The sequence below is a fragment of the Haliotis cracherodii genome, unplaced genomic scaffold (genome assembly GCF_022045235.1).
Source record: "Haliotis cracherodii isolate W230 unplaced genomic scaffold, xgHalCrac1.p SCAF_18, whole genome shotgun sequence".
NCBI classification, from domain to species: domain Eukaryota; kingdom Metazoa; phylum Mollusca; class Gastropoda; order Lepetellida; family Haliotidae; genus Haliotis; species Haliotis cracherodii.
In genome coordinates, this window is record NW_027266273.1 from 15287094 (window position 1) to 15302217 (window position 15124).

Consider the following 15124-nt stretch of genomic DNA (forward strand, 5'->3'; position numbering starts at 1 on the left):
CTGTGAATCTATATTTAGCAAATACCCAAGCTGGATGTACCTTTAGGTTTACATATGTCCAATCTTAATGCCTTTTTATACTATGTGAAAAGAAGGATGGAAAATACCAACAACATGAAAAGATTTAAAGATTAAGTTAATGGGTTCACCAGTAAAATGTTTGCAAAGTTCAACAGGGCCTAATACAAACAAACTAGTGGTTGATGGAATGAGCATCAATAAAGATGTTCAGGATGCAAAAATATTTTTGGGGATAATACCATAAAAGAAATGAACTTGCACTTTTTAATATCTTGTTAGGCGGGATTGAAAACCACCATGAACATCAAAATGGGTGAATGGGTCACACCACAAAATGTGTGAAAGATTCAACAGGGCCTGGAGCAGACAAACCAGTGGCTGATAGCATGAACATCAACCAGGTTGTCAAGTACCATGAGCTGTATATCAGCTGGTCTACCTAGTTAGTCTGCACTCATGCAGTATCTAATTAGTCATTGTGACCATCCAATCCTCTGTAGTCAACTTCTACACGTTCATATTGGGATCTGTTCTACCCTGGATGTCACCGTGAGTGAGTATGGTTTTGCACCATGCTTTTAGCAATATTCCAGCAATATCAGGACAGGGGACACCAGAAATGGGCTTCACACATTGTGCCCATGAGGGGAATCAAACCTGGGTCTTCAGCGTGACGAGCGAACGCTTTAACCACTACTCCATCGCCCCTGGATGTCCAAGAGGTATCTTCAAAGAACATTACTGACTAAGACCAAATCTGAATAAATGTGTACACTCACGAAGATCCTTCCTGTAGCTTAGAGCGGCCCTCGTTTTTCTGATCTTGTCAGCAGAAGCAGTCTACAGAACAGAAAGAAATCTTTACTTGCTGAGCAATACTGTATGTCAACACAGAGGCGCATCCACACTGCAGTCACAGTGAACCAACATATGAAGTTGTCATCATTTAGAAACAATCTTAATAAATAGATCTTCAAGCTTGTTACCATTAGTTACCAGAATTCTCGCAGACACAAGTGTAACCCATAAATGATTTTTGGTGTGCTGCCCTTCAATAAGTTCAAAACTTCGAAACAAAATGAAGCATGACGAGTGGAGAGAGGAAATATAAAGAGTTACATAATTGGAATTGTTTCATTTTAATTTTTTTGACCTAATGACACATATTTTGGGGCCAAAAGTCTGTTAACACACACAACAAAAGTGAATACGTAATCCATAACAGGCATAGTTTTACATGACATCTTAATCATGTGATATGTGATCATGAAGTGGAGTATTGCCAACAAGTGTCAAATGGTAGCTGCCATTGTTGCTCTCATTTATATACATTATATTAACCTACTCAATACTTTGTGTAAGCTGTAAGCTGAAAAGCTGATGTGAGCTATCAATATTTGGTATAAGCTATCAAGACCTGATGTCCAATTTGAAGAGCTGATGTAACCTATCAATATTTGGTGTAAGCTATCAAGACCTGATGTACAATATGAAGAGCTGATGTCAGCTATCAATATTTGGTGTAAGCTATCAAGACCTGATGTACAATATGAAGAGCTGATGTCAGCTATCAATATTTGGTGTAAGTTATCAAGACCTGATGTCCAATTTGAAGAGCTGATGTCAGCTATCAATATTTGGTGTAAGCTATCAAGACCTGATGTACAATATGAAGAGCTGATGTCAGCTATCAATATTTGGTGTAAGTTATCAAGACCTGATGTCCAATTTGAAGAGCTGATGTCAGCTATCAATATTTGGTATAAGCTATCAAGACCTGATGTACAATATGAAGAGCTGATGTCAGCTATCAATATTTGGTGTAAGTTATCAAGACCTGATGTCCAATTTGAAGAGCTGATGTAAGCTATCAATATTTGGTGTAAGCTATCAAGACCTGATGTATAATATGAAGAGCTGATGTAAGCTATCAATATTTGGTGTATCAAGACCTGATATACAATTTGAAGAGCTGATGTGAGCTATCAATATTTTGTGTAAGCTATCAAGACCTGATGTACAATATGAAGAGCTGATGTCACTTATCAATATTTGGTGTAAGTTATCAAGACCTGATGTACAATATGAAGATCTGATGTCACTTATCAATATTTGGTGTAAGTTATCAAGACCTGATGTCCAATTTGAAGAGCTGATGTGAGCTATCAATATTTGGTGTAAGTTATCAAGAACTGATGAATAACATAATGAGCTGACATAATCCACCAAGATGTGATGTCCACAATCAAGAGCCGCTGTACACTTACATCCCTGAGTTTTCCCTGGTAGACAGCAACTATCCTGCCCTCTGTGTCCTTCATGGGAGCTCCACACCCCGGACGACCAAAGGGGGAATAAAATGCCGATTCTGGCTCATAAACTTGGGAACGGTTGTTGCCAACTTTATCTTTCATGGTTGCAACTAAAACATTTTACAAGGAATCATTTTGAAACAGCTATAAAAGTAAAATAGACACATTTTAACAGGCATGACAATGCAGCAGTAAGATGCAAGGTGTGAATTAGATCCATGGAATGTGACATGTGCAGTGTTTTAGAAGAGGCACACAAAACTATTCCATGCTAAACTACACATGCAATTGGCAGAGCAATCAAAAATTAAAAAAGCATCTGGGCCAAGAAAATGAAAACACATTGAAGTGTAGATATACTAAAAGAAAACTTAGAAATGCTACATCCCCTATGTCTATAGGTGAGCTACAGAACTAAGACGTAGTTACCTCCCATGTCATCCCGTTTCATTGTTATGGGAAACCTCGTCAGCGTTTTACCATCTGTGTCAAGCACCGGAGCACCTGCACCACCACGGGTGCGCTCTAGCTCCAAACTCTTCAACTCAAGTTCCTGGTGAGGACAATTGTATACAATAACCATCCTTACATTCACTACCCCCTTACATCTCCACTCACATTACATGTCCCTATGCTATGATCCACTGGTCATAACTAGGACTGGCTAAAAATATTGATTATCGGAATTATCATTGATTATTGATACGAAATTGTTGTCATCGATAATAACTCACATAAACTGTTGCGATGAAATACAGTTTAGATTAACTGAAACACTGTCAGAGATCTTCTTTGGTACTTTCATGCTTATAGAGACCTGTGAAGATCCAGGATAGAATAGGTCTTCAGCAACCCATGCTTGCCGTAAAAGGCGACTATGCTTGTCGTAAAAGGCGACTAACGGGATCGGGTGGTCAGGCTCGCTGACTTGGTTGATGCATGTCATCGATCCCAATTGTGTGGATCGATGCTCATAATATCAATCACTGGATTGTCTGGTCCAGATTCGATTATTTACAGACCGCCATCATATAGCTGGAATATTGCTGAGTGCGGCGTTAAACAACAAACCAACCAATCATGCTTATAGTTCCTACTCCAATATTTATCAATGATTGATTGATGTTAAGTTAGTGATTATCGATCTCTATGATCAATAAAGATAGCCAGCCCTACAAACATACAAATTAATTTTCTCAAAAGTTAACCTCAAACTCCAATAGTATTGTATCTTGGTAGGTTGTCCTTGATATGATAGGAAATTGTAATGGTTCTTAACATCAGTTTTATGGCAGATGTTGCTGATATACTGGAGTGTCCTGTTTAGTATTTCAAATTGAATGTCACAAACTCAGTGGATCAAATTATTTAGCTGTAGAATGTAATAGACAAAACATGACCTTGAGATGCACAGAAAGTCCTGCATGTGTATTTTTATTGTTACATATATCATACAATAATCATACTTTACTTCATTTTAATGAATGCCATTTAGAAGTGATACACATAAGGAAGAGAATTTATGGATGTGTATCACATCAAAATGCCATTTGTTCCTCATAATCAGCATTAGAAACTAACAGTTTTAGTTCACAGGTCATTATAATGCTAACATATAGCAAAACCCTTAAAATGACAAATTTCTACTTGTCCTTATGATACCTTAACTTTTGGGCAGTTTGGCAAGAACTATAAGACAAGTGACAATTTCTAACGCTGATAATATAGAAGCTGGCATTCATAAATTCTCTTCCTTTCATGTTAATGGTTTCCGTGGACATCTTGACAATTAAATACTGGATACTGATCTCCTTTAAATAATTTTTGACTTTGTTAATGACATATGATTATTGATGTTTATGTTCAGTACTTATTTCTCACCTTCTTGTTTGCTTCAAATTGCTCTGAAAAATTGAAAGAGCAAATGAAATAACTTGTGATTGCTCTGAATGTTCACTGACTGAAGCTGCCAGGGGTCAAATATTCCCGTAATTAACATCAACTGAAGAATGGGTATACGGCAATAATGTATAATGACTCTCCTGATTCTTGACTAGGACAGCATTGAGTATAAGTCTGTTTATTCCCTAGTAAGAGAATATGTGTAGGCCTATGTATGACAGTGTTTATACTGCATTATCAGAACACATCAGTCTGACCATGTTTATTCCTAAGTGACAGAATATATCTATATAATATATATGGCAGTGTTTATCCCATACTAACAGAATGCATCAGTCTGACCATGTTTATTCTCTCCTAACACAATATGTCTATATATGAGAGTGTTTATCCCATACTAACAGAATACATCAGTCTGACCATTATTTTTCCCTCCTAACACAATATGTCTATATATGACAGTGTTTATCCCATACTAACAGAATACATCAGTCTGACCATTATTTTTCCCTCCTAACACAATATGTCTATATATGACAGTGTTTATCCCATACTAACAGAATGCATCAGTCTGACCATGTTTATTCTCTCCTAACACAATATGTCTATATATGACAGTGTTTATCCCATACTAACAGAACGCATCAGTCTGACCATGTTTATTCCCTCCTAACACAATATGTCTATATATGACAGTGTTTATCCCATACCAACAGGACGCATCAGTTTGACCATGTTTATTCCTTAGTGACAGAATATATATGACAGTGTTTATGGGTGCACTATGTAGCGTAGGAGCATAACCACTGAGGTATAATACCCTACAGGACTGCATATATACACTTAATTAACAGAATGCATGTCTGATGATGTTTATACCCAAATAACAGAATATGTCAATACTGTGCTTATCCCATATTAACATAATGCCTCTGTCTGATGATGTTTATTCAATAACTGGAGGGCCTGAAACCCAAATTTGCTTCGATAGTGTCCAATTACAAGACACTACTAATATCACAGTGCTTCATTGTTGAAAAAATCATTGACTGTTCATGACATCATGAAATTGATAACATGACATCATCTGATCAGGCTGCCTTCAGTGAGTGCATAGGTTTGGTATGTTGTCTTCATTATCTCTCCGAAAATGTCAATCAGTAATACATAGAATAACCTACGCAAAACTTAGCAATATGGTTTATCTGTTCCCTGTGAATGTATGCTCCTAGTCCAAAGGCTTGCGACTTACATCATTTATTCAATCGGGACAAATAAACGGTAATTCCTTGCAGCTCATTGGCTGTACAGTAAACTACAGTTATAATGAACTCAAATGGACCACTTTAGTTCGTTATAACCATAATTCATTTATAGCATATATTCGGCATCTATACAGTAAATAGCAGGACCAAAAAATATGTTTGTTATACAGGTCCATGGTTATATCCATCAGTCCGTTATAAGCGTATTGGTTATAGACGTATGTTACTGTACTCTAATTCCATTCTCTAATAATGTCTGTACCTCTTAGCAATATTTTCCTTTGTTCGAGGGGATCATTGCTGAATCGAACCCTCTTTCGAACCATTAGGCGGCGACCTGATACAGGACAGGTCAAGCAGGAGAGCGACAGAGAGAGGTGACAGGAAGGTGACAGGATGGCGACAGGAAGGCGACATACAGGACAAAGGCACAGAATGTTAGTGTGGGTGTGTACAAAAAGCATAGTCAATACTCACTTTCATTCATGAGTTAACATAATTTATATGACACTGTAACATGACAAATATATCTATTTTTCTTTGATATCAATTTATTTTAAATTACTTCAAAAGAAATGAACTGAAAAATTAATAAATGAGGAAATAAAGGCAATATTCTTAAGTTTGAATTAAGAACATTTATATATAATTATGGAGAATATATGTTTCATTTAAACATCATTTATGGCTAAAGATGGTACTCACTAAATGCTTGCATACATATGCAGATGGTTATAGAAGGGAAAGAGTTAAAAGAACACAAGAAATGATTAATAAATTATAAAAAGCATTCTACAGCACATCGTTAAAGTTGATCCGTGGTTTCACCTGATGATGACTTGTTAGGGGCACCTGCCCCTGGCTTGCCATAGTTGTCGGAAGACTTCAACTAGAGAGTTAGGAAAAACAGAGTTATCTCCCCTGGCCTCCTTCACCTCAAGCTCCATCACAGTGTGTTACCCTCCCAGTACCATCGCTGCCACCAGTGAATCTTGAAATCTTAAAATTTGCCCTCTAACCCCAAATGTAGGGACATTTATATTTTTGTGTACGCCTTTGGGAATTAATTTTGATAAGGTTTATGACTATTTTCCAAGTGAATTAACATTTGTTTAATTAGACTGGTTCATTACTGTTGACACAGAAAAGCCCTGATCTTCCCCCTTAGATTCTTGCTATACCATTTACATGATAGTTTAAATAGAATAGAAATTCAAATTGACAAAGAAAATCATTTAGCTGGGGGAGGAATATTCATAATGGTCAGCAAGTTCAAGCAGCAAGTTGTGGCCGCCTAGCACAGTGGGGAGTTGTGACTGGTGGCACCGATAGTATAGAGAGATCCACAAATGGCTATCACCGTGAGGAGCTGCCTTCACCATTGGAATAAAAGTTGAACACAAATGTAACTACCGTGTCCAAAGTGGCACCCTGCTTTTGTAAGTGCCCTGTATATACCTGTATGATAAATATGTTAAATATGCAAGAACAGAGTTGTACTAGCTTGGAATATTATAAGGGTAACGCTATTTTTCAGGGCATTATCATTTGCAGAAGCCTGAGGTCTCCCATTAACTGCCTGACGAAGGAGGGCAGTTGAAAAGACCGAGGGCTTCTGCAAATGATAATGGCCTGAAAAATAGTGTTACCGTTATTATAGCTAAAATGGATGGAATTTGTTATCAAATAAAAAGAAACAACAATATCGGGTTTGAAACATTTACTACATTTGACACCAATGTCACTGACCAACTTTTAACAAACATGGAAACGTCATAGAACAAACCAGATGGCGTCACTATTGAACGTGATGTCACCTATCCCTATCCTATGACGTCACCTAACAACGGGTGTGATAATGGCCCGTCGTCAAGCAATATGAGGGCATTATCAAGTTACAGTGGCCCGCTCATTTTTGATAACATTCGGGCGGTTTAATGATAATTCTATCCATTTTAGCTATAATAAATAAATGGAAAAATATATCTGTCTTATATAAACATTCATGCTGTCAGCATAAACAACGAAATTTATCTTTCAACTCTTTTTTTCCCCACCAAAATAAGATTCTAATAAGAGCCCCTATTTCTAATTTTGAGAGCGCCCTGGACGCTTATTACGTCGAATACAGTAACTTCAAAAGTAACCTGGGACTTTATGTAAGAAAAAAGAATATTATGAGTATGTGGTGATATTTTGAAGGGAAAATACTTGGTCACCTTGACATGAGAGTGACTTCAAATCCAATGCTGGTCAATTGTCGATTAATACCAGTAAACTTAAATTAAAGTTAATTATTAATGAACAACACTGAGGATCATGGTGTTGCATGCATGCAGTGCACACACAATACATGTCATGACCACAATGATACACTGAAAAAAAACCAGGATTTTTTATATGGATAATGTATCTCTTTTGAAAGATCATACACACATTAAGCTGTTTCTAGTGAGGAAATCAATGAGTTTCGCAGACCAAGGTATTCAAAGAGCATACCGTACACAGAAGCAGGACATTACCAACAATGGCTAAAAAGGAATTTTGAAATGAAACTACATGTAAAAGATTCCTTTCAGGAATATGGCAATTGACAAGAAGAAGAAGTCATCAACGGATGTAAGGATTTGAAGACACTTTTTCTTTGCAGCACAACAATGTGCATTCAAAAGTGTTAACTCTGTATAAACCACAGCAACCACTCTCCCACGAAGTCCTGGGTCATCAATACTTCACAGGTGTGCATTCACTACAGACGTCCGAAATTTGGTGTGGTAGTGTCTATTTTAGTGATAGGTCCATTTATTATCTGCCAAATTCCAATCATATCGAATACTCTTGTCACTACAATATTATTACTCCTGTCAATCAATCTCATCAAAATAAGGGATGTCACGATTCACCGATTGTACCGATGCATCAGTAGATAATTTTCACGATACGATACGAGATACATGTAAATTTATATCAATATGAAATTTTATTGAAATTGGTATCCATTTGTTCGCGTATCGATTGATTTTTCTTTTCGAATCGAAATGTCATCATATTTTCTGAATTTGACACACACGAAAACTTGTTAGTGTCTGATGCTTGATTGAATAAACAGAATCAACCTTTTCTAACTAATATTATTTTACAAAATAATCTACTGATAATGATTAGAATACATAATTGTGAATGTGATATGTAATTAAAAGTTTGCTTCTAAATTTACGCATAAAAGGTTGGTATTGCTTTATCGAGATACGTATCTTATCTTGACCTCAAAATCGAGATACGTATCGTATCATAAGGTACCTGTATCGTGACACCCCTATCAAAATCAGATCTTAGTTCTCACAATCTCATTAAAATCAGATCTAAGTCCTCGTTGCCGCTAAACAAAGATCTGAGGACATCCCATTACGGGTCACGTCAGACCGACCTTGCGTGAACTTTGACCGACCAATAGAATGACAAATCAGAAGGCAGCTTTCTCGTGCTTTACGGCTCTAATTTCAAATTGGCGACTACGCTTTGAAATATATTTTGACAAATTCTCGATTAAAAATTTGAAATAGCTAATAGATGGTCGAGATTGTATGGATTCAGTCGTTAATCCCGTAACTATCGTTCGGAATACCCCGTGTTAAAGTTTTCGAGGATGCATGATTAGAAATCACATTCTGACTGTCACTTTCATGATCTGGAAAGCGACGCTCTGATTGGTCGAATGAAAGGTCGTTCTGACGTGACCCCTACTGGGATGTCCTCAGATCTTTGTTTAGCGATAGCGAGAACTAAGATTTGATTTAATGAGATTGTAGTTCTCACTACTGCTAAACAAAGATTTTTTTAGCGGTAGCGAGAACCAAGATCTGATTTTAATGAGATTGCTGGTCAATGGGCTAGTGTGAACTCGAGCCAGTTAATGAAACAAGGGCCATTTATAGCTTATGGTCAAAGGAACCAGACTGCTGCTTGATACTGAAGCACTGTGTGGAGTAGATGTACGCAAGGCTGTAGTGCAGCCTGCATGAGATATATTGTCCTTTGTACGTGCAATCTGAGTGATCATTGTTAGAGCACTCTTTGGTTTCAGTCTCGATGGGCAGCAGGGCATGGCTTGATTTGTTGTGCAAAAATAGTGACTATACAGTCTATATTCACAGGTAAGGAACACCATTTTTATATCTCCAGAACTCACATTTTGGTGGGGGCACGGGTGGCCCAGTCGTCTAAGGCGCCGCGATTCGCTGTGCAGAGTTGCGTCCCTTGGGCACTCCAGAAACCTATGATTGTGGGTTCGAATCCCGGTTCGCCGCGATTATGTTTCTAGGTTTGCCAGCACCATACCCGGGCTCGTGGGTTTCACCGAAGTGGTAAGCATCTGAGACTTGCATCACTTCGGGCTTTCCTCGCACATTAGGCTGACAAGTCGTGATATAACTGGAATACTGTTAAAAGCGGCGTTAAACCCAACTCACTCACTCACTCACTCACATTTTGGTAAACCTACACTAACACCTTGATGCAGTTCTGTGTTTTTTTGCGATCTCAAATTTACCCACCTTTGATTTTCATTAACATATTACCGACCAATCAAATGTCATAAGGAAAAAGGAAATGGGTAAGGGCAGTGGACATCAAATATATTTTGAGGGCTTTCATTTGCATGTCAGTTTTTCAATGTTGACTATCTTGCAAACTCTATCGTAATCAATGGGACCGGCCGCCATGTAGTTGATATTGCCAACCAAACATTGAGGCTGGTTTGTATCTCGTATTCTGATTTGTCCATTAGACTTATTGGTCCATTAGACTCAGAAGCGTAGTAAATCAAATTGGCAAATTTGCGATGACAAAAACCACAGGAAAGGATCCAAGGGTTAGTGTAGGCTTAACAAAGTCAAGCCCGGGAGGAGATATAGAGGATGGGAGGAACACAGCATCCGAAAAACCTGTTGAGTGATAATGATGATGATGATGATGATGATGATGATGATGATGATGATGATGATGATTATCACATTCTTTAGCTGTGCATCAATTATACGGACAGGACTTAAGAAGCCATAGTGTAGAATTGATTGGGATATTTCCCTCGACTACTCACCATCTCGATCTCCTGGCGCAGATCTCTCAGCTTATCAGAGTGTTCACGAAGGTGCCTCTCTTCTTGCTGCCGATCTGCAAGGGAAGTATACCCATGCTACACTTCTCGGAACATGTTTCACCACATCGTGGAAAGTGAGAGGAAATACAGTTTCAGTCCAACAATACTAGGATATTGTTGTAATTTACTTGTCAGAGAGTCAGTCAGGGAGTCAGAGTCAGAGTCAGAGAGTCAGAGTCCGAAAGTCAGAGTCAGAGTTAGAGAGTCAGAGTCAGAGAGTCAGAGTCCGAAAGTCAGAGTCAGAGAATCATAACTGTGTTAATATACAATATGCTGGAGGACAAAAAAAAAAAAAAATTGTATTTATCTGAAAAACTTTCATTTTTGATGGCTAATAAACATTATTCTTAGCCAGTCTGTGGCAAAAACTTTTGGTTTTTTTAGATCTCAGTGTTAAGGTATCGTCATCTCTAAGTAATGCAACATATGCTCCATCTGTCAAAGAGTTCCTGCGAGAAGACCGGTACCTAGATCTCTCCTCAGTTCCTCCTTCTCCTGCTGGGGCTTGTTGTAGCGGAATCGGTTCTCTAAAGACTTGCGTCCCTCCTCCTGGAAGCGGATGATGCCGTCCCCCCGCAGGGTGTGGTCCGTGTTGGCGGGCTGCTCCCCGCCACGCCCCTTGCTCAGCTCGCTCAGGAAGAAGTCAGGATGCTTGGTCTGAACAACACACAACATGCTGCAATGCATGGGGCTCCCTGTACAGAGTGATCATAGCGCTACACCTGCAATACACTCCTACACTTAAACATTATCTTATGATAGTTATAGGCTAAGATCGCTCTGTTGATTGGGACTTAGGATACACAATGGTGTAGCAGTAGATGCAGCATGATACATGCATGTACACACGTCTGCTTGAACACACACGGACACACACAGACAGACAGACACACACACACACACACGCATATAGACAGACACAGACAGACACAGACACATATAGAGACATATAGACACACACAGACATACACAGACACATATAGAGACATATAGACACACACAACACAGGCACACACAGACACAGAATTGAGACACACATATCACTCTCACACACACACACAGACAGACAGACACACACACACGCATATAGACAGACACAGACACACACAGACACATATAGAGACATATAGACACACACAGACATACAAAGACACATATAGAGACATATAGACACACACAACACAGGCACACACAGACACAGAATTGAGACACACATATCACTCTCACACACACACACAGACAGACAGACAGACACACACACACGCATATAGACAGACACAGACACACACAGACACATATAGAGACATATAGACACACACAGACATACAAAGACACATATAGAGACATATAGACACACACAACACAGGCAGACACAGACACAGAATTGAGACACACATATCACTCTCTCACACACACACACACACACACACACACACACACACACACACACACACACACACACACACACACACACACACTCTAAGTTGTTCAAGCTGAATGTGTTGTCAGATCATCAAAATTAATCTTCAGTAAAGTGTCATAAAAGTCTCAATCCTTTGAACCATAAACCATTAATATTACATTCATGTACAAATTGCATGCAATTTATTATGTGATCAGAACACACCAGTACAATCAAACATACCTCTGTTTTTATAAACGTCATTAAAAGTTAGATCTGATATAGATTACTTAAAAAGATAGTATTATACATTTGTGTTATATGTATTGAAAGAAGGAGTTATATATATGTTTTCAACCATTAGACAGACACTATATCGCAAAGACAAATGATGGTATGCAGGGGTAGAACTCAGACACTAAAGATGATTATTTTGATATGAAGGAATAGTGTTTATGAAGAATGTGATTCGACTTTCTGTTATCAATACCAACAAGAAGGGAATGTGTGTTATTTGAGCCACATCACAGCACCTGCCCCATGAGTGAGTCAGTATGGTTTTATGCCGCTTTTAGCAAAATGCCAGGTATATCCTGTCAGGGGACACCAGAAATGGGCTTCACACATTGTACCCACGTTGGGAATCAAACCCGGGTCTTCCGTGTGACCAAATGCTTTAACCACAAGGCTACCTGACCGTTTGGTGGAAGATGCTCAAGCTGTCAACCTCTGGGTTCACCTGTCGTAGGAATACCGATGTCATTCCTCTTCGGGCAGAAATAGTTCACAGGTTTGGATCTCCAAGGTTGTCATCACTTCTTCAATATTGACCCTCAACCCCTAATGACTCTGCCTTGCATGGAGAACACCAAGCATGCCACAGACTCTGACCGATATATAGAATACTAAACGAGCTCCCGTGTAATACCAATTTTATGAAACGAGTGACGTCAGCCTAGCAACAAGGTTGCTGAGGTCATTGTGTGCATAAGCTCCTCTCAGTGATCTATCAACTCCACATGCAATGTCTTTGAATAAACCAAGGGATGTTGAGAGCTTTCAATATTTGTTTGGAAAACGTGTTCCGAGAGTACATAAGCATGTGTTTTGGTATTACACAATGTGTAATACAGCTGTATGTTTATTAAACGGGTGATCTCTTCATGGGCAAGTAATAAACTGTATATAATAAATTGCCTGTTTCTGAGTGAGTGAGTGAGTAAAGGAGGTTGTATGCTTACATCAGCAATATTCTAGCTGCATTAAACTGTATAATAGTCTAATCGGACCGGGCAGACCAGTGGTTGATAGCATGAACAACAAAACACACCAGTAACAGTGAGGTCATACATTGTGACAATCCAATCCTCATAAGTTGGCTTTAACAAGCACAGGATACTGGGGACCTAGTCTGACTTGGAAACTCCCGGGGGTTATTCATGATACCTACAAGACCTCAAAAGCTTCAACAACTGGCGAATAAAATTTACCAAATGTTGACATTTGAGAATCAAAAGTTAATTTATGCTGGAGAAATAATTAGTTATGATATTGTTCAGAATAACAATGACGGCATATTACCCAGATAGGGAATTAGTATGATGAATTACGTTAATATTATACACAGTGCATAAATATATGATAAAATGGCAGAATATTCCCAACGAAAAACAATACAGTGAGTTAAATTTGAACTTGAACAAGTGGTCCAAGTACAACACCAGTTTCGATTGAAGAATAAAAATGTTCAGAAACTGAAACAGAACTTAAAAAATGGGCACATTACTTTGAATGTATGCCATGGCTTCATTAGAAACATTTGTCTGAATATGATATGCCAGTTTTAATGCATGCTTTAAATGAATAATACACATTATATAAAGCAAGCAAGAGCCCCAAACACCAAGCTCTGCAACAGAAGCTATGACAAGGCATCTTGCATCTGTGTAACCCCACATTTACTTGAAGAACATATGACATATTCCACCGGAATTCTTTTTTCAAATATTTTTTTGTAATTTTTACAACCAAACTTTACATGTGATTTAGTATAGTCTATAAGTATAAGTATGAAGACTAAAACTTTAAGATTTGATCACTAAAAACTTATAAATCTAAAATTCTAATAAAAAAAATATTTGTCATCAAAAAGAATATTTATTAATTTATATCTAAAGAGTTAAAAAGCATGCTATGAGAAAAACCAGTGTGCAGAAGCCTGAAGACAGAAATGAAATCTAAAAGTAATGTGACAGTCATGTGACGGTCATGTGATGGTCATGTGATGTACCTCCCCTTCCAAGGTCCAGCGCTCCATAGGTTTCTGTCAGACAAAATACTCATCTGATCAGTGGACAGGCAACATTGTAGACTGATGCGTGGTAATACTGGGTTTAGTGGTTGCAAATTGATGTTAAGTTAACCAGTTTCACAGCCCTCTGCTCTCATCCTGACAATGAATGGGATCAAGTACAACTTTATAGCCTTGATTCCAAATTAATCATTTTTTAAGAAAATGGAAGAATTTGCTACAGGATGATTGGTGTTAACGTGTCGTTTTATGAGATTTGAAACCTGGATACTATGTGGTCTTGTTTTTTTCCTCACTGGCAAGAAGTGAGATAATGGCTTGCATAGTCATGATAGTGAGTCTCGTTAAAATGTATGTTGTTGTTTTCCTTTCAATTATCTCAGCTGGGTGATTTGCTTGACCAGAGACCATCTATTATATGGTCTCTGGCTTGACATTGAAGAATATGACATCCATTGTTTCATAATTTTATATCCCTTGAATATAAGTAAAGGAGATGCTACCAATTTCAACTTAATTTGTAATTAAATCCAAATGTTATAAATTTGACAGCAACTGACTCCTAATTGTACAATGTTACTATTGTAGCAGAGATTATGGAAAGGATTTTTTTCACTTTTATTTACACCTCACAGAGCTATGATTGTGGTTGTGGATTAGGATGCAGGTAGGGAAATATGTTCTTAGCTTGTCGATAAATTTTATTTGTATTCTGCCGGCATACAGTAAGCGCTGTGCACAGGGCGGTATGAG

At 38.1% G+C, this 15124-nt stretch overlaps 1 protein-coding gene across 1 annotated transcript in view; it reads right to left on the reverse strand.

Annotated features, from left to right (window-relative positions):
* The window catches only part of LOC139465811 (GRB10-interacting GYF protein 2-like), a 77299-nt gene that overhangs the window by 16011 nt on the left and 46164 nt on the right, over window positions 1-15124 (reverse strand). Inside the window, exons 10-17 of the mRNA XM_071247745.1 lie at window positions 14351-14383; window positions 11126-11315; window positions 10599-10672; window positions 6329-6389; window positions 4215-4237; window positions 2763-2886; window positions 2289-2443; window positions 801-861 (exon numbers count right to left, since the gene is read on the reverse strand). Coding sequence (XP_071103846.1) covers window positions 801-861; window positions 2289-2443; window positions 2763-2886; window positions 4215-4237; window positions 6329-6389; window positions 10599-10672; window positions 11126-11315; window positions 14351-14383 — 721 coding nt within the window. The remainder of the gene's footprint in view (window positions 1-800; window positions 862-2288; window positions 2444-2762; window positions 2887-4214; window positions 4238-6328; window positions 6390-10598; window positions 10673-11125; window positions 11316-14350; window positions 14384-15124) is intronic.